Here is a 26,852-nt window from a genome sequence, read left to right as displayed (position 1 = left end):
GTAATTATGAGATGTAATTTGCTTCGACTGTTAACTATAAAAGGGCATTTATCTGTATAGGACTCGTCTATACAGGGAAATGGAATATTACACCCAATTAAAACATCTACCTGGAATGTTACATCAGCAAAGCCATAGCAGCATAAATTGTTCTGCTACAATTATGCTCATCAATTTTCCCATGCAAAAAGGCTCTTAGCATAAATAAAAATTGGGCTCTAATGATTAATTCAGTATTATATTTATCCAGGTTTATTGGCATGGTGGAATATATTGGTTTCCACGGAATCAAAACGGCAAAGAGTCTAACAACAGAGTAAAGGACCGGGCTTCAAAAGTGTCAGCAGAGTAGGAAAACCTCTTTTTTTTCCTTTAAGCAAACTGTCATACAAATCTGTTTACACACTTTTGGACAAAACCCTGTGTACCACCTGAGAAATCCTGATCCCAGTCCCAGAGCAAATTGACAGGAAAACAGTTTTGTACTAGCTGAGGATTAGACTTACAGAATTACACTGATTTCACAAAACTTTGAGAGTCCTCTCAGTTATGTTGGTTTGCATAGCAAAATGTTGATGAATGTCGAACATCCATCACAGCTAGCGGTTTGCCTCTAGTAACTCTTTGCCTGAATTCTGTTTTGTTTCACAGTTACAAATTAATGAGGCCAGCTAATTGGCAAACATTCAGTGCAGCTGAAGACCGGATGAACATACTATTGTGAGCATCTGATAAACTTAGCCATGCATAGCTTTGAGAGAAACTGCTGTTCATGCCCACCATTGAAGGAAAGTATCAAATATTACACTGTACTGAGGAAAATGCGGGGCTTCTATGGAACCTGCTCCCAGTGGATGTCTCAGCAGCAGGTATGGTATATACAGCTATTCAATATTTGCCTTGAAGTTTTGCACGGATAGTGTACCTGAAATGAAAAAGCACACCTAGATTGCAAAGAAGCAAGACTCTCAACCCAATTCTTTTCGAGCTTCTGTACTTTGCTATTGAAAAATCTGATTTGGGGATACATCCATTGACACTGTGCTCACAACACTGATGTTCAGATCAGTGCTGAGATGCGGCAAAGAAATTGCACTTCCTAGAAAAGTCACCTTTAATTTTGTGACCTGCTTACAGCCTGCTCTAATTCCGAGACAGCCCTTAGCTGGATTCCTGGGACCTTGGGCAAAGGCACGAATGCCCTCTTCACCTCGAGAGCGACCACCTTGCCCTGCCACCTTATTACAGCGTTGTGGCTGGGGCATCATCGCTCCCTGCGGAGCAGCTCTGCCCTCATCGACGACAGCCTTGCCCAGAGCAAAGCTACGTGCTGTGCCACAGCCGAGAATCCCCGCAGGCGTTAGCGTGACAGAAGCCCTCCCTGCTGCCCCCCGGGTCCCCGCAGGCCTCTCCGCGAGGGCTGCACGGGGCCATATTTGGTATTCCTCAGTGATTTCTGCGCAGGGCTCATACTGCTACCAACAGTCCCCCGGGGGAGGACACTGTGGCACCCCCTCCCACCAGCCACCCGCGTTGCCAAGGGGACACCTCCCCCAACCCCCCCCCGCGTCCGCAAGCCCACAGAGCGGGGCGGGAGCGGCGGGGGGCGAGGCGACTGGCCCCGGGGCGGGTAGCAAAGGTTGGGGGACGGGGGGCGAAGTAGATGCACAGGGCCCACGCCTCCCTCTGCCCCCCTCCCCGCGGCGGGGTGGCACGGCGCGCTCTGAGGGGGGGAGCGGCGCGCAGCCACACACGCACCCGGTGCGGGCGGGCGGCGGCTGGGCGCGGAGCGGGAGCGGGAGCGTGGGCGTCGTAGCGGCGGCGACTGGGAGCCCAGCCTGGAGCATGGCAGGGGCCGAAGCCGCTGCGGAGGCTGCCGCTGGTTTCTCCCGTTCGCCGGCTCCTCCCGCCCGCCGGGAACTTTTTCCAGCGGCCGGCGGCGGTGCCTCCCCCCGGCGGTGGCGGCGGCGGCGGCAGCGGCGGAGGCAGGAGCGGCGGTGGCTGCGCTCGGCGGTGCCGCCCGGGCCGGGGCTCGGGCTGCTGGGGCTGGTTCTCTCTCGCTTCTGCTGCAGTAAGTGAAACTTTTTTTTCGCGTTGGCGGCCGGGGCAGGGTGAGGGGGCGGGTGGAGGAGGAGGGGGGGGCTCGGCGCCTGCGCCGGGGAGACCCCCGGCCGCCTTCCCCCGCCTGCTCCCCGAGGAGCCCCCGCTGGCGGCGGCGGGGCGGGCCGGGCCGTTCTGCGGGCCGCGGGGGTCACTTGCCGCGGCGGGGACCGGGGCCGGGGGCCGCCCCCGCCGGGTCCCTCCGCGAAGTTTCTTCGGCTGCCGGCTCCGCGCCGCCCGGCGGGGGTGGCCGCAGGCCGGGGCGGGGCAGCGGGGGAAGTTTGTCCGCCGGCGGCGGGGCTGGGGCTTCCCCCCCCCTCCCGGGGCGGGCGGCAGGTTATCCGCCGTAATTCCCGTCCTGACCGGCGGGCTTTCGCTTGTTTGCGGAAATTCCCGGTTGTCCCCGCTCCCCGCCCCCCCCCCCCCCCCCCCCCCCCCGGCCTCCAGCCAGTGGGAAGGACAGAAGGGTGGCTCTTGGTTGATCTCCGGCTGTACTTCGCGGGAGGAAGAGTACGCTCTTTGCTTCGGCTGCTGCTGGCTTGCATCGCTGTTTCTTCTTAATTGGGGTGAAATCCGTGCTAGTTACTGTAGGCTCACGGTTTTAGATCGCTTCTCTCTTTTTGGGAATATGGATTTGTGTGCTCTACATCACCCTCATCTTGAGCGGCACCCGCCGGCGCACTGCGGTACGGGGCTCCCGTCTGGCTTGACGTGACCGCTTGTAGGAAAACACCAGCACCCCTCCCACCTCACCCCCCCGTGCTTTTTCCTGTGGAAAACAAGCAGGCGACGTAGCAGTTGGAAACTAAATCGGAGCAGGATTTTATTTGTTTGTGTTTTGTGTTGTTTTTCTTTTCTTATTACATGCAATGTAATGTGTGTACTGTCATTTTTACAGCAGTGGAAGATGAGGGAAAAAAAAAAGTGGACTTGGGCAAGAGCGCTTCGAAAACCATCATCCTGCTGTTGTATTCCCAATGCAGTAATGAATAGTTGGCAAGGATATTTTATTATAGGATACACCGTGTCCTTTTTCTCTTGAAGGAAGGAGGAACAAGTTAGAGGAGGTAGTCTCTGGAGGTTCACGCGATAAAAATACCGAGGAACTTGCAAGCCACGCCACCATAAAGCGGTTGTATAGCATCTGAGAAATGCTTTTTCAGGGAGGGAGTTGAGGCGCTGGTGCTGTAAGATTGTGCTCTTGCATGTAATAGTCTCCCCCCTCTGGCAATGATGTAGCTTTCAGAAAAGATGATTATTACTAATTTAAGCTTAAACATATGCATTTGCTGAAAGAGAACCCTGTTAAATTGCATATGTTCTAGCTGTCCCTAAAGAAGGGCAACTATGGGAAAGACAGAAGGTTGGGTCTTCATGTACATGGGGTTTATGTCGGAGGAGGAAGAGTAGTTCACCGTCATAGCTTGTTCTCATGTTACTGTTTCAGTTTACTGAGACCTAGTGTGCTCACATAAATTTTGTTGAGAGGACAGATTTGGTGCTAGTCAAGCTGAATAACAACTGCAATAGTTGTTATAGCACAAGAGTTCTGTGGGACTAGGTGACTGTCTCCTTAGCCAGAGATTACTGGGATGCTTCTTTAGAGAAGATGAACTGTGTTAGTGAAGCGGTCTGAAAGTGGAATTGCTTATGCAGAAATTCTTCTGTGTTGCATAAAGTATGTCCTGGCTACAGGATTAAGTCTCTAAATTGATGGCTTGCTTATTTTTTTAATAAATTGTTAGCTATTAAACTAAGTTGCTGTTGAAATAACTGAAACAAGATCTATTGCCGCCTTGCACGTTCTCTAGAGCTACCTGGCTGAATGTTTTAAAAAGTGTTAAAGACCTATTTTTCTTCTTCTTTAAAATACATCCAACTGTTTGATTTCCCACACATAAAACTATGGAGCTCTTAGTTGATAACACACACTTATTAGTATTTGGCTTTATTTGTGGTAAATTGACTTTTTCAATATTAAGAAGGTGCCGCATTTCAAAACCTTAAGGCTTGAAGACTTAGTTTTCACAGGGCTGGCAAACTCCTCGCACTAGCAGTTTTTTCCCCTCTCTTTGTTCAAGGTGATTCCTGCCCTTTTGTGATTAAAAAGGTGAAGTTGCGGACTTGACATAACCTTGCCAAGCTATTTTTACATGTAAATGTGAAGATAATGGTAACAATGAAGTTAAGAGCATCCGTGTGCTGTGTCATGCGGTGGCTTACTATTTGAGTCTTCATGAGTGTAATTCAGATGTCAGTCTTCCCAGATTCCTTTTCGTGTATGTGAACTTGACTGATAAGGGTTCAGAACGTCTGCCAAAAGTGGGAATGTTGTGTTGAAATAATGTTCTTTTTCAAGCACAAAATTTTGAAGGGCAATCTATGGATAAAAGGCGAAACTTAAGAAACTACTAGTGACTTTTGGACCGTGAGGTAAGAAGCAGGGGAAGATGGTTTTTCATCAGCATCTTAGGTTTTGGATTACTTTTTTTGACCCTGAAATTTCTCACAATTGTTTTCCTTATCTCTGTAACTGTCACAAGTCAGTGTGAAGGAAAAATTACATAATGATTGTAGCTTTTAAGAGTGCTTGTAAATACATTTTGAGCATGATTAGATGTTGACAGAACCTGAAACTGCTGACTGCTTTTGGTTACCATACTTCCTACCGGTTGGCCAACTCTGATAATGCTAGTAAAAGGAAGAATTGAAAACGGCACCACAAAAAAAAAACCAAACCCTAGTAAGAAACCTTCAGTATAAAATCAAATCAGTTTTTATGCAATCATTTTAACTGACAGCTGGAAATGATGATTTATTTGATCTATAATTCCTCAGAGAAATATTACCAAAAAAAACCCAAACTGAAGGGGGAGGGAAGAGAGAAAATGTATATGGAATCTGAAATAACAGCAACTTTCAGATTTTTGAATCAAAATAGACCTGCTTTAATAAATAGTGCTCTTTTTAGGAAAGTGAGACCATCAGGTTCAGCTTGCATGTACAAGTAATTCCACTTCTTCTACTTCTCGGTCAAACAGTGTGTGATGCAATGAAGTACTTACTAAATTTGATCATATAAGCTTACTGTAGCTTTAAACTGCGGAGATGTATGCCATCTGTAAGAAACACTATCATAACCTTTAATCTATAAAAAAAACTTAAAAATATTTGCTACAACGTATACTCAGTGATGTTGTATATGAGGACCTGTGTCCTACTAAGTAATGAATTCCTCATAATTTCAGTGCCTCATTAGTTTGCACACAGTGATAAGTTTTTTGCAAATTTTTTTGAATGTAAGCATGAATTAAAAACTAAGAAAAATTGTAAAGTGAGGTGAATAGAAAGGATAAACATACAAGATGCATTTCTCAGGGACTTCATTGAGGAAATAATTTTTTTTTCAGTTTGAATTGTTGGTTATATTAAGCTTCTCAGTAAGACTAGAAAAAGAAGTGTTTGTGGGGCGTATGTTTTTAAATTACCTTTTTTTTTTTTTTTCCCTTAAAGCAGTCTGGAGTACAGAATTCCAAATTAGTGGAACTGGAAGGGTTGGATTATAAAGATGTGGATAAATACAAGTATACAGCGTACTATATACAAAAATGGAGTTGCAAATAGAAAAAAGAAATTCCCAAGTAACTATTGACCAGAACAGTCTATTTGACTAGAAACTTTTTTTATGATTTTCAGGTTAAGTCATGACAAAAATTAGTCAAGCAACCTAGGTTACTACCTTGGAAATGGGAAAGTGTGGTGGTGATCAAAAAGACAGATATAATATAAACAAATATAATATAAAAAAAATGTATTTTTTCCTCATTGTATGTAAAAGGCAATGATGATAGTTTAGAAATTCATGTCTCAATATGCATTTATTTTTTGAAAATGGTATGGAGAGATGCACTTTCAAAAAGGCACCAGGTGAACTGATATGACCATAGTAAGAGAAGGAATAGGAGTACTATAGTAGGTATTTGAATAGTTGGAGAGAATGAAACGTTGGTGAACTATGTGGTACGTAGGGCAGCGTATGAAACTGCTGTGTGAAGAAACAGAGCAACTGCACTGGTAGAAATAACAGTAATTTCAAATAGACGGAGAGTTAAACATGGATTGCTTCATAATTAGCAAAAAAAATGAAGCTAGAAGCTTGTCAAGCCCAAGTACTTCAGGATAACTCAGTATGTGTTGTGCTGTTTTGGAACAGTTCTTAGCTCCGTTTCATTGTGGTAGGTCTGTCGTGTTCAAGATCACTGTTAAACTGTGGTGCTCATGTAAAATAAAAACAAAATAACAAAATGTAGATGCTAAATTTTAATAAAATATATTGTATAGGCTTATAGTTCCTGACTGTTATTTAAATTTTAGACAAGACAGTTTCAATTTATCTGTAGCATTGTATGGAAATAGTACAAGTTTGAGTTGCTCTGAAAGAGGTGGTTATAAAGCCTGCATGGACAGGGTGAAAGCACGTTATAGTGATCACAAATCCTAGGATGAATGAAAAGTGGTGATGCCAATGAATGTTTTGGCTTCTGGTGTGCAAGAACTCCTGTATATATGGAAGTGAAGTGTAATGTTGTTAAGATCTGAATGGTGAGTATTATAAAAGAATTGTGATGATTGTTTAGCCACTGGTGCTACGTAAAGGTTGAACAGTTTCTTGATTTAAACAATGTGTTTCTGTCTTGCCTCCTTAAATAACTTAATTTTATGTCCCAGAATGTGAAGATTGTTTGATATTGAACAAAAGGAGGCTCTAGCAGGATTTATTTCTTGTAAGATTACAGAGTCGGGTATCCTGTTTAGAAATATGGTCAAATCTAGGTTGTTCTCTTTCCCACCCCCTTTATGTAGTATTGCTCCCAGGATGATATTGGGAAACAAAGAACTGTTCTGTAGCAGGCGAAGCAAAAATATGTTGCCTTTACAGAGCATCTGTACTAGCTGATAATCCTTCAGGTGCTGGTGGTAGAGCTTTTAAGTTATGGAAAATCACAGATGTAAATGCATCTGCTGTGAAAAGGGAAAATGATTTGTGGGGGGTGTTGCTTCAGTAAGCAGTATGTGGGGCTAATGAGTGGCATTTGTGGAACTCAAAAATTGAGTTAGAAGCTCTAGAATCAAAAGCCCAAATCTCAATTTTTTGGAAACAAAATCAGCAGTGAATGGATGTAGGGTAAGAGAAATAAAAACCGTGATATACAAACTGGTAGAAGGTACTCTCACTAAGTGCCAACTCCTGCAGTGCTGTTAGTAAATGTTGTCCTTTTTTAGCATTGATTCGGTTATCTGTTGAAGAGCAATAAACTTGAAGAGTATTACTTTCCATCCAGTGTTACACCGCATTGTTGCTGTGGAGGTAGCTTGACCTGCTGTCCTGTGGTTGAATGTAACTTTTTCCAAACAGAGTCCTTTATCAGAACATATGGCTACAGACTGGCTAGATAAGTCTGCAAAGAAGTGAGAGCGCTGAGATTGCTTGCGTTGCCTGCTTGCTCTGGAGTCCTGGTACGTTGCCTCTTAAAGATGAGCTGTGTGATGACAGAGTAGTTTGCTCTAGCACTGTTTGTTTGTACTTGGACTTCTTGTTTCCAACTTTGAATTAATGTGTTGTATTGAGACAGGATTATTTGAACTTTTTTTTAATCCTGATGAGTGCTATACTGACTGGTATATAGATACTAATGCAGAAGTTCTTGTGAGGAATTTTCTTAGGGACCTGATAATTGGATGCTAACTGAATGGCCGGATTTTCTTATCTCCACTTCAAGCAAGGACTGTGATAAAGCAAATCCTTAGGCAAGAACAACACTAGGTTGTAATACTATCTCTTTAATGTAAATGCAGTTTTTTCCCTAAGTACTTGCTAAACAGTTCTAATTGGAAGCTAGTGTTGAAGCATTTTGTACTACTCAGTCTTGAATCTCTTCCATTCCTCGGTTCTGATCTTTTTTTGACACAGTAATTTGATCGTACTCTGGCACTCAAAAGACACACATTGTCTCTTTCCCGGTAATTTAAGCATGTGTTTTTATAAAGCCTCAAGTTGAGGTTTCAGGCTTGTTTTTTGCAGTGTCCTTAAGTGGTTTGATTCTCTATCTAAACAAATCTTAAAATGCCACTAGAATGTGTGGCTGTGCTCTTGTTGCCTCTGTTGCATTGCCACTTGTGATTGACTGAACAGGGAATGAGCCAACTCAGAAGGCTAGATCAGGAAGAAAACAAGTCAGTGTTTTTGTAGGTTGAGCTCTCTCTTAGGTACCTGGTGAGTGCTCATACAGGAGAGGGAGGGCTGGAAGAATGAGTCTAAGCTTTGTGATGTCAGCTAAAGTTAAACTGACCTAACAATAATGCTTAGCCTGACCTTAAGCGTGTTTCATGGGAAGTTCTGCTGACATAGCAACTTGCTGTCGCCAAAATGGGATGTTCTTATTGTTCTGCTCCACTCTTGATTGGAAAGTTCCTTGTGTTAGTGTGTGCATATGCCCATGAGCTGAATAACTGGCTGATGTAGGGAAAAACTTCAGGTTTTCTGCTCTTGTCTTTATTATCTTGTGGAAATAGTTGACAGCTAGCGCAAAGTAAGTGGCTAGGAAGTGGCAGTGTGGTCTCTCTGTCTTGCCAGTGGTGTGCTATTAAGCAGGCCACGGTTCTGTAGCAGGTAACAAAATGGATTGCTTTTGTAATTAGACTTGTGCATGGCTGTTCCATATAGAAAACCTCTAAATCTGCTCTTTATTACAACAAATAACAAGGCTGGAAGTGTGGAGACTACTCTGTCATTTCGTAGCATGAGCACTTTATTGTATTAAGAAGGTCATTATATTTTCAAGACCCTGTGTTTCCTCAGTGTCTTTTTTTAGTTAGTGAGAGAAGTTTGGTTAAGTATTACTAGTGAACATAGCTCCTAGTTCTGTGGCTTTTAATGCTAGAAGTGAGTTTTAGGGATTCTTTTGTTTTGTTTACTCTTCAAACTGCTTTTTGACAAGTTAAGTGATAATAGTAAGTGCCTTTGATACAAAAATTCGCAGATACTATTCTTTAAAGTCCGAACCTCTCCGTAAGAGGAAACGGAGTCTTCAGAAAGTTCCCGAAATAAAACTCAATAGCAACAAAGTTACTATTAAGCAGGCATTCTTTATTACAGCGCTGGGCAGCACTGGGGATCGTTCCACCAGGAGTGCTCCAACGATTTGGCAAACTTCCAGAGATTTTATACTATCAAGTTATACATATTCATAGGATTTCTAAGGATTCATCTACATAAACATGAGGTCATTATCATATGCAAATGTCCAATCCGCATGCATAATCGCCCTCTTTGGAGGTCTTTGGGGGGTCCTCTGGTTGTCTCCAATAGTCTTCTTCACTTGTCCACTAGTTGAACTTTTGGGCTTCCTTTGTTCATTTATGGTCATTCGAATTAGCTCATCAGTCCTTTGGCCTTGGAATGCTACGAGACCAGCTCCTTGAGTGCTTATCTCAGCACGGGGGTCCTGAGTCTATGTTATCAGTGTTTTACACAGGAAGCCTAAGGAGCTTGCTCAGGGTCTGTTATTAATCCTGCCAGACAAGGAGTCACATTCTTCGAAATATCTGTCTCAGCAGATAACTAAAACTATCTGAGTCAGGTATTGTCAGAGGTTTAGCCCTTTCACCTTGCTGTTTGGAGTAAGATTCTTGTAACGGTCTAAAACTGGAGAGCTAGTGAACACAGTATAAATCTGATAAAACATTTTGTTTGAAAAAATGATGAAATCTAGCAGTTACCTGAAATCAAACAATAGCTTGTACAATTTGGACAGATACATTTGCAGTGCTGGACCATGAAATCTGGTCTGTGTGGTGATGTGAAGGATGGGTGGGAAAATGAAGAGATACTGCAGCTCATTTTGGGGAGGGGGCAGAGGGTGTCAGAACTCAAAGGGCCAAAACCATGTTCCTCTGGAAGGTGTTTTACCAAAAATATTAGAGCAAAAAGCTCATGCTTTCCCTCCCTGCACTCAAATGAGATAATCCATTGTTCAGCATTCAAAGTACTTTTATCTTAAGACTTTAAGTTGAGGTAGGGCAGTCTCATGTTGTTAATAAGTAAGTGGGGAGCCATGAACAGTGAATGACTGCTTTTTTTTTTTTTTCTTAAAAATCCTCTAAGTTGGTAAAATTAGGGATAGAGGAACTGTTGCAGTTTGAGAAGCTGAGATGTGGACTGTCAGTGTCTGCATGCAGCTAACTGTTATCTGTGAAATAGGTTAAGAGTCTTATTAGTATGTTTGCAAATAGATTGGAAAATAGGTGTGTCAAGTAGATCAACTAGGAGTATCCACCTGCTTAATTTCTCTTAACTTTTGACACAAGCTAGTTTTGTGATTAGACTTGGATGTGAAGTATTACCAGCACGGATTGGATCACTGTGTAATTAAAACATCAGTTAGTGCATAGGGACGTAGCTAAAACTGACACTTCTAAAGGTACTGGAGATGTCAATAATACCAGGCTGCATATGAAACAATACTGGACAAGCTCTTGCTGATCAAAACAAGGTAAATCCCCTGTCTGTTGCCTGTGCAATCTGAATAGTAGTATCAACTGTTTCATTAAAGGGGGAAGTCTGGCTGACTGGTACAGACAAGGACTTCTAAAACATTTGTACAGGCTGAACGATACAGTTAGGTTCAAAGCTTTGAAATGAATGGGATTTGGTGCCATATTGCAATATGATACTCAAGTAATTATTGTAACCCATCAGTAAAAGTCATTTGACAGTGTCTTCAATTAAGCAGGTTATGCAAGAACCTCATTCCATGTTTCAAAGACATGTTGGAACATATGACCTGTCAGAGCATACATGGTTGAGGAGCTGAGGGGGAAGACATAAGCTATTTTTTCTGTCTTCCAAGTGAGCAAAAAGAAAAGGGAAAAAAGATCCACAAAAATTTTGTCAAATCTAAAGAAAATTGTAAGAAAAACTCATGATGCTGTTTTTGCCTTGAAGTTGCAAAATAAGATCTTGATTAGTAAGTGACTACAACTTGTTTCCTTAAGGGATGTTGAGAATGATAAGCAAGAATTTAGTATTGCAAAAGTGCAAGCAAAGAAGGTCAGATTTCAGTATTAGATTTCAAGATGAGGAGAGCTAGGCTTTTATTAAAACACTGTGTCCTATGCATCAGTACCTTGGATCAGTTGAGATGAATAATGTGGCCTTGAAGTGTCTTGTTCTTCAGAATCTTGTGCATTGTAAGCCTCTAAAGCTTTATTTTGGAGTAGACATGTAGCTGTTACTCATTATTCAAGTACAATCTTTGAGCAAAATATTGACTCTTGAGTAGAAAAAATCTATGTTAAAGGGAACACCTGTCTTAGAGTCCTGAGTTTTGGAGAGCCCTGAATATCAGCACAGTAATTCACTTGCTAGTTTAAACTGCTAGCTTGATTGCTCAGCAACCAAAAGAGGTTAGTTAAATAATGATAACTGAAGATTAAAACCAGAGATGCTATTTCAAATGAAAGATATGGTTGTTCTCACATCAGCTTTAAACTATTTTTAAAACTCTAAACACTTCGGAGTATATATACTGTTATATAAACTATCTGTAAAATCAAGTTAAATGATTAGCATAGACCAGTTGATTTTTGTCTTGGAGTCTGAACGTGTGTCAGAAGATGAGATAAATGTGTAATACTTGATGCAATGATCTATTGGCTCTACTTCCTTTATTGGAGAAGGTGAGTGAACAATGAGATGTAAGTGATTAATGTTCTATAGCTGCAAGTGTATAGAACTCATATATGTATATGAGGCCTGCTCAGTCTGGTCTGTAAATCTTGAAAGTAGCAGCAATAAAAGAAGTTTGAATTCTGAAAATATTCATGCAGTTCATGTGAGAACACAGTGTTCTCATGGCACAAATGAGCTGTTAGAAGTATTCCTTGATGGAAAAAATATTTTCACATCTTCAAAAAAGGGATAACTGTTAGTTGAGTATTGACTTTTTAAATGTACTCTGGTCATCTTTATATAGCTAAAGCCTCTAATTATTGGAAGTAGAGTTGTCAAAAAAAAAAAAAAAAAAAGGAAAAAGAACAGCCTGTGTGTTCCACTAACTAGGATGACTTTCTAATTCAGTTTGTTACCTTCCCAGAAGTCCAAGCAGCTTTTGTGTAAATTTACTTGTAGGGCTTTTCTGTACTAAGTTTTTTGGAGTTATATACAGCTGATCATTACATTAAGGTTCAGTACAGGTTAAGGTTCACTAGATTTAAATACTGCAAATTGCTGATTTCTGAACAAAAGTGTATTTTCCTTTATTTAAATGACATTGCAGAATATGTATGTTTTGTACATTCTGAAATAGGTCGTGGAAGTGTAACTTGTGAGCCTTATTTATATACAAGGTAGAAAGCAATAGTTAAATACTTCTCAAGGAACACTCCACCTCATGCTGAAATGTGGCAAAGGCACGTGGAGACAAAGTTTGGGCAGAATTCTGTGTGTTTCAGTTAGTGTTCGTATAATTGCCCTCTTTCCAGTGTCTGTCTCAACAATATGTATTTGTTCAAGAGGCGTGAGGAGACTAGATAAAATGTTCTTTCATTATTCGTGGATTAGTCATGTTGGATATTCTCTGTATGAAACTTATTCAGTTTTTTGAGTTTTCTGGTGCTTTTTTAAGCCGTCACCAGCCTCTCTTAGTAACCGGCATATCAACAATCTTGGTATAAAGTTCTGGCTAAGTTTGATTTATTTCTGCAACTCAATGTTTTCATAATATTGGCATAGTCAGTAGTTTTATACTGAGGAAATCCGTAGCTGAATCTCTTTAAATCACTTGTTCAGGTGATTTCCTTGACTTAGTTATGGTTTGAACACTGAAAAATCAATTGATGGGAAATGGAAAGCTTTCAACAATGGACTCGTACATAAAGGCATATAGAGAATATTTTCCTGAACACATTTTCTCTTTTGTAAGAACTTGTTGACTGAAAAGGCAGTTACTGTCTCAAGTTGAATGACCTCTTCATGCTTGTGAAAACTGAGCTACTAAAATTTAGACTTGAATCTTGTTGCATGGGTTTCTCAGTAACAGCTTGAGTACTGATTTGATAACTGAAGAGAAAATCAGAGCAGTCGAAATGGCTCTGTTTAAAACTTAAGCACAGTAAAAATAAATGCAGTGTGGACTAAGACTTTGATTGTTTTCCATCATGTTAGTTTACTCCAAGGGAGCGAATGATTGAAGTTGCTGGAGCATCTCTTTGGCAAAAGAAATTGTGAACCTGTGGTTTAATGAACTGCTTTGTCCTGGTGGATTTCCTTTCTTGAAAGGAGGTGGTATAAAATGCTGAGCTCAGAATGCAGTTGCTACTGTGGAAAATATTTTAGGTATTGAACAGAAATACACTGAATCTTAAGTAAACACTGGTGATACCTACTCTTGCATATTTACTGTGTTAATATAGAGGGAAGAGCTAGTATGAAGACACCGCACTACAGTGTAGCAGAAAGATTGCATATGCATAATGGTACATATCTTTATTGGAAACTAGGATACCGAAGCTAAAATCAAATTCTTCGATTGACTGTCATTGTTAAGATGGAGTAGTTTATGGGGTTTTGTTTTTATTCTTTTTACTCGCTGCTTTGCTTTTTAAGTAGTTACTGGTATGGTAAGTGGTAGAAGTTTCACTTATGCATTTCTCCTTAAATAATCTTTATTAGGAGGCTTACCTTTTGAAAGTAGAAAAAGTGCAGTAATTTAACTTAGATTTTTACCTGATGGTCTGGATCAGTAATCAGACTGCTAAAGTACCATGTCTGATTACTGGGTTTTTTTCAGTAAATCTGAATACACACAATGTTCATATCTAGTTAAACTCCCAAAAGATTGATACACCAGTTACACAACTATCAGGTAATTTTTACAGAAAGTTGTGTATTAGTGATAGTATTCTCTGAAGAATGGTTGATGTACACCTAGCTTTGATGTTTCTGCTTGAAGCATGCTTTTGTAATGTTTCCACATTGCTGTGAATCAGCAAGAATACGGTAATCCAGAAGAAAGTAGGAATTCTCTTTGAAAAAGGCAAGCTAATTACTGAAGCTTAATGTGAAGACTTAGAGCATAATCTTCTTGTGTACCAACTAATGATTGCTTTGTTTTTAGGTGCCTTAGCTGGACCAATTGTTGATCCACATGTGACAGCAGTTTGGGGGAAGAAGGTTGCACTGAAATGCATAATTGATGTAAATGAAACAATAACACAAGTTTCTTGGGAGAAGATACATGGTAAAAGTTCACAGACTATTGCTGTTCATCATCCCGATTATGGAATATCTGTTCAAGGAGAATACCAAGGAAGAGTGTCATTTAAAAACTACTCACTTACCGATGCAACAATTGTCTTAAAAAATGTAACCTTTTCTGATGCAGGAGAATATATTTGCAAGGCAGTTACATTCCCACTTGGAAATACACAGTCGTCAACAACTGTAACAGTACTAGGTAAGTCAACTTCTTTATGAAAGGAGGTGAAATTAATAGCACAAACTTGTTAGTGGAATTCTGCAAACTTATTAATATGTTGTATTTCACCTTTTAACCCAGTGACAATACAAAAATGTATTCTCCAGTGTTTCATAACAGGTCTTGGTATTCTTACTAACTTTATTCAGGAGACTTCTTTTGGGTCTTGCTTCTTTGGAACTTGCTCTTTGATTGTCCGGATATTAAAAATAAAGAAGCAATTCCTATTTAGGCATTGTGCTAACCCAAACATTTGGACAGTGCTGTAGAACTTAAACCTGGCAATGTTGATACTAGGGACCTCTGTGTGTGTGTGCTGAGAAGCTGCCAAACACAGCTTTAGGTACCACCTTGCCTAAATTCCCTCACAGATTTTTTGCTAATATGATAAGTTAATGTAGCTGCTTGGGGTTGGTGATGTAGATTGTTCTTTGCACAGTATAAATGTGAAGCAAAACTGCCTAGACTACCACAGGGAGTTGTGGAAAGAAAGAGGCAATTTAAGCCATTGACTGGTTGTGGATAGTCATAATGTGAAGCTTATGTAAACTGAGTTTTTCACGCAAACTAATTTTGTCCATCTCATTGAGGGTTCAGTATTGCTGTCATAAAGGACTAGTACTGAATCGCAGGTAGAGTTAGGTGGTAGTGCAGTATGAGGTAAAAGGATTACTCCTTCCTGAAACATGAAAAACCTATTGACTTGCCCTCTCCTTATATTATACCTTCTTAGAGTAAGTTACTTTTGTATCCACTGCAAGTAGTCAAGTGATATTTTCTACACTTTTTTTAAAGAAATGTGCTTTTTAGAATCTTCTTGGTCTTTGATCTCTGCTTTCCATGGTAGTAGAATACTATATGACATTAATTAGATGACTGTAGCACAGTATGTAAACTGGTTTTCACCACAAGGTGGGGCAAAATAAATGCATTAAAGCAAGTGGCTTAATCCAATTTGAAACAAGTAATTTGACCAAAGAAGTTCTATGTGATATACAAAGCACGTAGCCTTATGGCTCTCTTTTTCCACCTGTCTTCTGTCTGTACTACAAGTGGCTATGTCTGGCTATTGTAGCAATCTTTTGACTTCAGGTTTCAGCTTATCAACATATGCTGGGAGGTTTTTATTGTTCTTTGTCATATCTCTAGTCAGTCCCTATTTCTAAGATTTTTTTTTTTTCAAATCACATTAGTAGTTGTGTCCATTTTGGTCTTCAAATTTTAGGTTTATGGAGAACATGAGGAGGAACTTAGAAGGCAAATGTATGGCTTTTATTTTTTTTCTGCATTTGAAAATGTAGGAGGACTGCAACTTGCTTGATCAGATATATATTGCCAAAACTTGCAGTTGGAATAGGTAAAGAAGTATTTGTCAGGCATACAGTGGTCCTGATCATAGTGGTTTTTCATAGTTGATGATGTAGATGGCTGCTGATAGTTGTAAGCATCTTAGTGACTTGGTATCAACCTCTGAATTGCAGTAACCAACTTGTACTTGCAAAGATGCCTTTCCATCCTAGTTAGCAGCTGCTTGGCTTGCGTGTACAGCTGGGTAACCAACCCTGTGTTGGACTTAACCTACCTTCTGTGGCCTCAGCAGAGCATTTTCTGTCCTTCTGAAAACTTTTTGCTATGCTGACTTCTAGACTTAAACAGTAAAAGTACTGGGGAAGTAATGGTTTTCAGAATATGCATGTAACTGAATAATTTTTGAGCTTTAGTGGCCTGAGCTCAGCAGTCCCAAGCTCAGTTCAGTCTTAAGGCATGGAATAGCTCCAATCAAAATTAAAAACCTTATGCGACTTAATCATCTTTATTCTGACCGCATTCTCCCAGTCTTCTAAAAATCTCTCCCTGAAGTGAGGAGAGAAAAGTTCATGTCCTGGGGCTGAAACTGTTTCCAGTCCAAGCAGCATTGCCTTTTTTTCTAGTCCCTGTCTGTTGCTATTTAGCGAAGAATGTTTCCTTCATATGTGTAGTGGACATACTTAATCATGTAGTAGGTGCTTGTACACTGTAAGGCAGAGGCACTGAAGACAAATGAAGGAAAAAAATAACTACAGGATATAATGTTCTGTATTTCGCTGCAGTACACTGATCACTTAAGATCGTATTTAGAACCTCTGTCTTGCACTACTTAAGCTTAACAGACTTGGCGCATTTGGTGACTTTGCTTGCTCCCAGTTTGCTTCGCTTAGTGCTTCATGGAAAGCAGGAAATGCACTGTAAAAGAAGAGATTAAGACAGTGAAAATATGAAAATGCTTTTTAGGTCAAACAGGTGTATTGATCTTGTCTAAAACTTTGGTTCTTCAAACTTAGCAATTTTTTGCCTTAGTTTAACAAGAGTTGTATGTTAAGCTGTTTCTTTCTCAAGATGCTGACTAAACTGACTGAAATGGTGCTTGAAGGCAGAAGAGATGGTGTGTGATAGGGTATCTTGCAGAGCTAACATTGGTTTATGTTACTAGCTTGAACACTGTACATGACTATTTTAAATACTTGGTTCGGTTTGACTCCTCCTGTCTTGCTAAACTAGATTTCTCAGCGTCAGTATTAGTAAAGTAGATCTTGTTCTTCTACAGGCTAACTTTTACCCATGCTACGAGTGAAGAATATGAGCTGCATGGATGAGAATGGCAAAGGTAGATATAGGTCTGTCACCATGAGTAGATCCCAGACACACTAAGGTAGATATTGTTACAATAAGGAATTAAAGGAAGATGCATGTCAGACAGTAAGGAAAATAGATCCTCTCAGACAGTTCTGATAAAGTAATGGTGTTTGAAAAGAGCTAGTTGGTGAGATGTGCACATTCTTCTTAAGTACCGCACAATATCCCAGGCCAACAAGAAGTATCAAGTAGTTAACAAATTAGTGAACTGACTGGTCTTTAAAAAAACAAACAAACAAAACAAAAAAACCATACATCAGAACAAAAAACCCAAATTCAATAATAAAGGATGAATTAGGGGGCAGGATAAGTGTTGTGGTTTAACCCCAGCCAGCAGCAACTAAGCACCACGCAGCTGCTTACTCACTCCCCCTGCCCTGGTGGGATGGGGGAGAGAATTGGAAGAGTGAGAATCAGAAAACTCCTGGGTTGAGGTAAAAACAGTTTAATGATTGAAATAAAGTAAAATAGTAATGATGATAATAACATAATAATAGTAATAATAATACACAAAGCAAGTGATGCACAATGCAATTGCTCACCACCCGCCGACTGATACCCAGCCAGTTCCTGAGCAGCGATTGCTGCCCCCCAGCCAACTCCCTGCAGCTTGTATACTGAGCATGACATCATATGGTATGGAATAGCCCTTTGGCCAGTCTGGGTCAGCTGTCCTGGCTGTGCCCCCTCCCAGCTTTTTGTGCCCCTGGCAGAGCATGGCAAGGTGAAAAAGTCCTTGACTAGCATAAGCAGTACTTAGCAACAACTAAACCATCAGTGTGTTATCAGCATTATTCTCATACTAAATCCAAACCACAGCACTATGCCTGCTACTAGGAAGAAAATTAACTCTATCCCAGCCGAAACCAGGACAATAAGTTACACAGAAATACAAGGCTGCTGGTCTTAAGGGGAGAGAAAATTAAAAGTAGAAAAACTGTTCTGGAAAGAAGATATTTAAGTAAATGTCAGTTGTGATGAAGAAGGGGCTGACAATTCCCAGTGTCATGCTGTTGCCCAGGAATTAGTGAATTTAATGGTAAATGGAAATAATCCTGTTTGTGTTGTAATCCTGCCAGTTTCATCCAGACCTCCTGTGCACAGTGGCAGGAGAAGATTAGTTTTAAAACTAACATTAGCTGTTGAAAAAGGCTTATGAAGTACTTAAAACCAAGAAGAAACTTTGAGGCCTGGAAACAATGCAATAGGACTTAAGGCTCCTTTTTTTTTTTTTTCCCTTGATACTTTATTATGTTGTTTTTCTGTAAAGAAGTGTCAGGACTTGAGCAACAAGAGATCTCTGAATGTCCATGTGAATGTAGGGTGAATCTAGAGTAAGTAGGCTTAAATTAGGTAGTGTAAAATCAGTAGAAGGGCTAGCACAGATGTGCAAATTAGTTGAGACTTCCTAAAGAGCTCCCATACTTCAGCCATCATTTCTTGTAACTCAAATATAATTCATGCTGTAATACTGCCTTGGATTTGTGTGACTATACTTTTCCAAAGATATATGAATGAGATGATCCATGTGCACTGACCTTTTGATAACCTCTGTTCATTCAGTCAATGTTACCTACTCTGATTATTTAAAGGGGATGCGGGAAACCGCCACTTTCCTTGAAGCCTTACATTGTGGAAACAGGTCCTTTCTGCTTTCAGATCTTTGTGGGATTAGTGGCTTCCTTTCCCAAACTAAGCATTCTCCCCACCATCTTTTTCGTTTAACCTGAACATAGCATAATGTTCCTACTGAACAGGTGAAGCAGCTTCTCTAATTCTCTCCCAATCTCCTTCACGTGTCTCCCACCATGACCACCACTGTGAGCAATGAAAGTCTGTAGGGCACACTTCATTATAATTGATGTGGCACACTGAATGGCCCTTGGACAAAAGAGGACTGCTAAAAGAATCTGTATATAAAAGTTACACTTCAAAAAAAAAAAGGGGGGGGGGGGCGGGAAAGCCCGCCAGAACCCCTCTCCAAACCCCAGACTTTGGGTAATCTTTTTTCCAAGTTGAAAACCAACCAGTAAAACTGTTTCCCATTGGGAGAGGTGAAATGCCAATGGTCCCTTGGGATTAATTCACAGGATACTTGTCTTAATCCCTGAGTGAAACAGTACAATGAGTAGCTGGGTTTCTGCTGGTTTTGCTTCAGTTGCTGGAACAAAGTAATCCAGAAGGATAGGTAGTTGCTTTCCACTTCTAGTATGTGGCTATTTGGTTATCTTGTAGCTGGTGTGTAGTCCAAGAATCATGATTAATGGGGAGATGTGACAATAGAAGCCTAACCATTTGTGAAGTATAAAAAAAACTAAAGCACCAGAACACACTGGACTTGGGAGTAAGTATATTTTATGAAGTTGAGTAGTTTTGGATAGTTCAACTTCGTGTCTTTCCAACAAGTGTAAAACCAAGAATTACACAGCAAAATGGAACTGGCCAATCTCACAAATTTCAGATATCCCTTGAGAAAGCAAAGTATGCACTTTTTTTCCTAATAATGATAATCTTAAGAGAAGCTAGGCTTTTTAAACCAGTCTGTATCCTCTTCTCTGGCTGCTATCACTTAATACTTGAAGACTTTTTATTTTCCCTAAAAGCATGGTAAATGAAGCAGCATACTGAGTAGTCTGCTTTGGGTTTGAAGATCTCTGCTACCTTAGTTAAGACTTCTTGTTGACTTGTGTATCCCTTCACAAAGGGGTAGAGGAAAAATTCTGGAGTTGTGTAGTCATTTATTTTTGAGGAAAATTCAAAGGAAACTTCACTTCCAGCTGAAATGATTTGGGTCTATGAGTTCTGGCATGAGAAGCTTATGACAGCTGCTAATTTAATTGATTTCACTGTGATGGAGATCTTGCCAGGGTGAGGATACAGCAAAAATCAGTATCTTTATGCTTGAAGATACTAAATGTAAATTTGGGTGTTTACTTCTGCATTTCAGTTATACTACAGAAGCTATTGGAAAGGTTACTACTAGTGATCTGGGGGGAACAAGGTTGTAATGTTCATGCTAAATCAGGGAAACCAAACTGTGGGTCAAATAACAAAGCTATACAATGTCAAGTTCTCCATACTAGGTTTTAAAGGCTTTTTATTCTTTTTGTCAGATGATAGAATGGTTCATATGCACATCAGTTCAAATATCTTTGAGCTTACTGCAGAAAGCTTTAGTTGTTGCTAGTATTGGAGAGCAGGGAATCAAATTTTGAAAGCAGCTCTGTTAGAGATGCGTCAGATCTAGAAGAGTGAATGTAGGACTTTGCATAAAAACCCTGCTGTTTTATTAGTGACCCTACTGTAAATAAATCAGAGGGTAGGCATTCAGAGAAACAAAGTAGAAAATAACCCACTCTAAATATCTGTCCAAACAAACAACCTTTAATTTGGTAATAAGGTATATTCTTTAAGCACTTGATGTACTTTAAGCATAGAATAGAAAACATATATTTTTGTAAGGTTATCCATTTAGTAGTTGCCTTTTTGTTTTACTTTTTGTTAAAAGTAAAGGTAGCCTTTGTTAGCCAGCAATCCTAGCAATTCTAGGAAGATATGACTTATAAGTACAGCCACCTTCTTGTAGAGTAAATATTGTCAGGGTTAACATAGCAGAGGCTGATTGTGGGTTTTGCTTTTGTTTCTTCATATGCAGACCTCTTTTCTGAGAGAGCATTGTGAATACAGACACTCTTGTATTTTCTAAAGCATATATTGGAACAGATATTGATAAACAGCTTTTTTCTGCTGTATAGAAAAGGGGGTCCCAGGATATCCGAACCTATCTTGCATGCTGCTTGGTTATAGGAGGCTTTGAACTTGCAATGCTGTTCCTGAATATTCCTTGCAAGCTTGGGGTTATGTTAATGATAACAGTTTTTTCTGTTGTGTCCCGAAGAAATGCCAAAATGTTCTACTTGGTGCGTGGAAATCACAGCTAGAAACTGCAAAAGTACACTGAACTTTGAAAATGGATGGTTGACTCTGATGAAAGAAATTGTCAGTTGCTTCAGGCTGATCTCAATCGTCATGTCTATCATGCTGGCAAAATGGGGGGGAACAAACTGAAGATGATCTGAAGGGAAATGTTTAACTCCAATGTGGAACCTGTGTACGCAGGACACTTTGTGGGGAGAGGGTTACATAGTGTCCTTACCTACTACTTGACTTTAGGGTGGGAATGGTTGGAGACAATGATAAATTTCAAAATCATTTTATCTCAGGTATTCAAAAGCCTTCTTTCAGGGAAAGGCTACTTTCCCTACTGTTATAAGGGAGTTGCAACATAAGCATTTCAGCAGTTGAAAGAAAGGGCCGTTTCTATAATGCCCAGCTACATAGTTATCAAGCCTTTAATTTTTAGGTACTTAGCATCTGAGGAAAATTTAGCAATAACAGCAGATTAAGAAGCAGAGGTAAATGCGTCTCTGTGCAAACATGCATGTAATACATATACAGGCAGACACTTTCCACTCAGTAAAATGAGAATTGCAGAGAGAGCTCTTGTAATTTCTGCAAAGCCAACTCACTTTTGGACTATTAAGTAATTGATAGCAGGTCCTTGTCTTGCACAAGGCAAAGAAAGGGATGTGGGAGTCGAAGTGTGGATCTTGAATCATGTGGGGTTTGTGTTTTGTTTTTTAAATGGGGAGAACTAGACTCTTACCATGGTTTTTGAAACTAGACAGAATTTGACTGTATGTATTAATACACAACAACTAGCCAACGTACCTTCCCTTCCAAAACTTTATTTCTGTAATGCTTGTGTGACAAATTTTAGCCAAAGCAGATGTGTGCCAGTATTGAATTTTCTTCTTCGTTATTATTATACAGCTGGTCACCTTACCCCTGAAATACTTCACAGTGGGCTAAATCCAAAATGGTTTGTAGTTTAAACATATTGTGTTCTCTAGTTGATTTTTACAATGGTGTGCTTCTTGATACCAAGACAGGACTTAACCTAAGATTTTGAAGGTAGTGGTCTGGTTCTAAGAATGATCCATCCAACTCTTTGCATATTCATCTTTCTACTTGGCTTCTTGTTGGCTTTGAATTTCCATGGAAGCAAAGATGGGTCCTGGACATTTGAACAAGAATGTACTGCAAGGGCATTGAGGGGACAGATGTAGTGTTTCGGGACATGAGATGTATCATGTAGTTGGATGTCTCTACTAAACTTAATTGTAGAAACTCATCTGCCCAAGGTAAGTTGTTCGTATTGCAAGAGCTGGGAAAACTATCACTAATAGTCATTTAAGGAAAAGTAAAAATATCAGACTGAAACTGTTGAAAATTGGTACTGACTTTCCTGGGAAATGTCTGGAAAAGAAGTAATAGAGGGAAAACTAAGTATAGTGCACAAGGACCATGGTGCTTTGTTTGAGAAGGTATTAGAGCTTCAAAAGAGCAAATCTTGCTTTTCTTAGTAGAAAACTATCAAAAGCTTTGACACAAACTAGGAAAACTTGGCTTCTTTTTATGTATGGAGGGAGCTGATGGGTTAACTCTTTCATACCAGAAAATAGGTTTTTGCTTTCTTCAGTTATATCTCCTATCCTATTTTAATGACGGTGGTAGCTATGTAATAGCAGAAGAAATTTTTTGTGGGTCTTCACTTGTCCTCATCATTACTACAAAGTATATGTAATAAGGATTTGAACAAGGCCCAGAACATAGTAAGAGACAAAAATGGAAATCAAAATGCATTTAACCTAAACCCAAAATTTTTCAGAATTTCTGCCACTTTCAGCTCCCTGGTCTGCATGGATACTTTGATATGTTGTTGTGGTTTGTGCAACAACACAAGCCTACATCAGTGAAAGAAATGAGAGCTGCTAAATATTGGGGCCTAAAGTAAAATGTTAAGAAAATAATCAGTAGGAAATTGATGCTTTTGAATAAAGTACTATTTGAAACAATTAACTTTTGTGGAAAGCATTAAGAACTCAAAGAAACAGGTATTGGTGATGATGTGAAATGTTATAATTAAACACTGACAACAGTGGCATTTTCTTAATTTGGAGGTAGCATTTGAGATGTGATTTGCAAGCAAAATGTTATGGAGTAGAGGTAAGGAACTCTGGCACTCCTGGTCTTAATGTTGTTTTCTATTTGGGAAAGTTGCTTGGTGCAGGAAATAAAAACATAAATCTAGTTTTATGTTCAGGAAGCTCTGGGTGACATCAGAACTTAACGTCACATGTTCTTAGTTGAAATTGCTGTTATAAACAAGCAGGGATGATTTTAATTTTGTCATTCTTAATAAAAGATACTGACACAAATAGACAGTAGAAGCATTCATGGTTATGTATTCTAGGAATACATACAAACACACACTGAACTGGTACTACATTTGCAATGAATTTAAGATTAATATGTTAACTAGTACTTGTAGATAATGCAGCTGGACAACCTGACAACTGGTAGAGGAAACTTCTGTTTTGAAGGAAAAGCCTTCTGTAAAACACTGGTATCTTAATTTATTAATATAGTGTAATTGCCACTGTGTTTATTTTATATATGTGTTGGTTAAACTTGCCAGGATGCAAGTACTACATACTTGTGAATCTGTATTTTATATTGTGGATGTGGAGGATGAGACCTAAGACCTCAGTATCAGAGGGGAAATAGATGAAAAATTACAAAGCCAGTTAAAAAAAAGTATATGTAGCCTGGAAGAAGATATTGCTGGTACTGTCTGAAATTGTATTTTAAGCTAAGAAATCTTGTGTCTAAAGAAAATACATTTTCAAGGAAGAGTTTTGAGTTTAACTTCTTGACCTATGGACTTGTGGGGCGTGGGAACCCTGGTAAACTTGGATTCCTTAATCTCTACTTCTTTGTTAAGTTATTAAACTCACTTTAAATCAGTTTTTACTAAAATCATAATCTGAATTCCTCTTGTTCATTTTGGTAGTGTATCTTCCTTGTTCAGTTTCCTGTCTTCTGTCAAATTAATTTCATTATGTATAGCTCCCTAACAAATCACCACTTTTACATAGTGAAGTAATATAATTTTGTGCTTTGAAAATGTGTGTAAAACTTTACTTATGTCAAGCTTACAATGTTGTGTTCAGCAGTGAGGTGCAGTCTGAAGTATGTTTTATAGTGATAATGACAAATGTGGCAATTCTGTCTAGTATGAGCGAATTGTATGGACGACTCTGAGTAGTAAGATTAAAGATTCATAAATATGACTTTTAAAGTTATGATTTGTCAAATAACTGGAAGCTTGACAAATCTCCAGTTCTATCTATTTTACTTTTCCTGGTGGTAAATTTAGGGTACCTCTGTAATATGGTAGTAGTATTTCCATGAATCTTGCTTATGGGCATTTAACTAAATAACATGACATAATGAGCTACTTGGCTGTCCCTGTAATATTCTCTCTAAAAGATTCAAGCTATAATAACATGTTTAGTGTTTGTTGCTTTACTGATTTTAAAATTACCTTGCATTGGGTGAGGCAAAAAGCCAGTTTTAGTCAGTGTGGCAGAGAAATAAAAACTGGAATTGCATGTAACACTGCAATTGACTGGGGTAATCTCAGGAGGCTTTCTCAGTTGTCATCAGCCCCTCACTTGCAACCTTGTCTTTAATACAGATGCATTCATCCAGTAGACCTAACGAAAAAAGGAAAAAGCTGAGTGCTGGAGAAGCTCGGTATCTGGCAATCTCTTGTTTACTTGTATAACCTGACATGAAATCAGTTGATATTTTATATTAAGGAATGAATATGGAAATTTCTTTGTGCATGAGGGATCAAACTGCTTTTAGGAGAAATGAATAGAAATAAGTTTTACTTCAAATGTTCTAGTTTTTTTATTTTAAAATCCTGAAAGCTCCTTGCTCAACGTGTTATTTTGAGATTAATACATGCCATGTTTTAACTGTGCTTCTTTCACTAATCCCGAGGTGAAGCTGAGTAAGTTGTATTAATGTAACAAGTGTTTTTGGAGAGAATAGCTTAAAAATCAGTAGTTCATGTACTGCTGACTGAGCACACAACTCATAGTTTTTCATTCTTATACTAAGTGCCCTGAACAGTTTCTGAAGTGGGAATTCAGTGTGGAATACTTGACTCTGTGGCATAATCAATTAATTTGATCCAGTATTCCTAACTGCTGGCTGGAAAGATAGAGGACTGCTTGGGTTTTTCTTAATAGACAGCATTCTTCCATGGGAGAGGTAAATAGTGAACTATGAACAGTGAACATCTGAGCAGAAAAGCTGCATCTCCTTACTTTGAGGAGGGCAAGATGTCTATTAAAGATTATTTTTATTTTCTCCCCATGCTTCCTATCCTGCTGTAGCATAGCTCAAAACCACATGTAATGAAGCTAGTTCAAAGCCTGTGGAAAGTATAAGACTTTTTGTAGTGCCATAAACTTAAGAATGAAAAACTATTCTTGTAGAACATACCCATCAACTTTGCTTTCTTATAAACCCTTAACTGATTTAGCTTGCATTGACATTCTGTGCTTTTTCTGTGTCTTGTCTACTTCTTTGCTCTTTCCATTAGATCCTCCTACTACTACCACTCGACTGCCCACGGTTCCCTGGCATCCTTCAACTGATGGCATCACAGGTTTAGCAACAGAACCTAGAATAATAGATTTCCCAACATCAACCTTGCCAGCAATGCAGGAAGACACTTGGGGTACCGTCATCGGTAGTGCGGTGGGTGGGGCTCTCTTCCTCATACTTGTCAGTGTTCTGGTTGGAATTATCTGCTATAGGAGAAGACAGACATTCCATGGTGACTACTTTGCTAAGAACTACATTCCACCATCAGACATGCAAAAAGAGTCTCAAATAGATGTTCTTCAGTCAGAGGATGTGGATTCTTACCCTGACAGTATTAAAAAAGAAATAAAGCGTCCAATGAACAGCTTAATATCTAAAGATTATTTAGAAGACCCTGAAAAGCCAGAGTGGAATAATATAGACAATATTAACAGGTACCAGGAACGTTATGAAAGACCAATGGATTACTATGAAGGTGGAACATTGGGAATGAAGTATATGGGTGGTGAATGTTGTGATGACAATGAAGAAGACTTTGTTTCTCACATAGATGGCTCGGTAATATCTCGGAGGGAGTGGTATGTGTAGTAACCACTGAAAACTAAACGTGTACCTACTGTTCATTTCATTGGCTGATCACTTTCAGATTGTTTATACTTACACAAGAGGAGGAATAAACTTTTTGAAACTGATTTTTTTTTTTTTTAAGGTTTTTATATTGTGACTTGACAAATGGAAATATTGAATCTAGGGAAAATGTATTTGAGCTGCTTTTTTTTCCCAATGCTGTACTACTGTTAAAGATTTGAGTTTTAATGCAGAGTGCTTATATTGGTCTATGTCAGAGGTAAAAAAGGTTAAATTAAAGTTGCCATTCAAAATTGTTTAAGAATAAAAAGCGGCTCTCTTGGCTCTGATTTAAAACGAAGTTTACCTAAGGCAATGATCAAATATAATCTTTTGGGCATTTACTTTGCAGATTAAGTGAATTACTCCAATTGAGATACCAACCATGGT

General features: G+C 39.4%; 1 protein-coding gene across 1 annotated transcript; it reads left to right on the top strand.

The window, feature by feature from the left end:
• Positions 1-1,845: 1,845 nt before the first annotated feature.
• LOC104037760 (nectin-3-like) lies at positions 1,846-26,423 on the top strand. Its single transcript, XM_075725267.1, has 3 exons — positions 1,846-2,071; positions 14,277-14,615; positions 25,771-26,423. Exons 1-3 carry the CDS (start codon positions 1,846-1,848, stop codon positions 26,421-26,423), a joined length of 1,218 nt encoding a protein of 405 aa, XP_075581382.1.
• The last annotated feature ends 429 nt before the right edge of the window (positions 26,424-26,852 follow it).

This window comes from Pelecanus crispus, chromosome 28, assembly GCF_030463565.1.
Source record: "Pelecanus crispus isolate bPelCri1 chromosome 28, bPelCri1.pri, whole genome shotgun sequence".
Taxonomy (NCBI): domain Eukaryota; kingdom Metazoa; phylum Chordata; class Aves; order Pelecaniformes; family Pelecanidae; genus Pelecanus; species Pelecanus crispus.
This window is presented reverse-complemented; position numbering and strand designations above follow the sequence as displayed.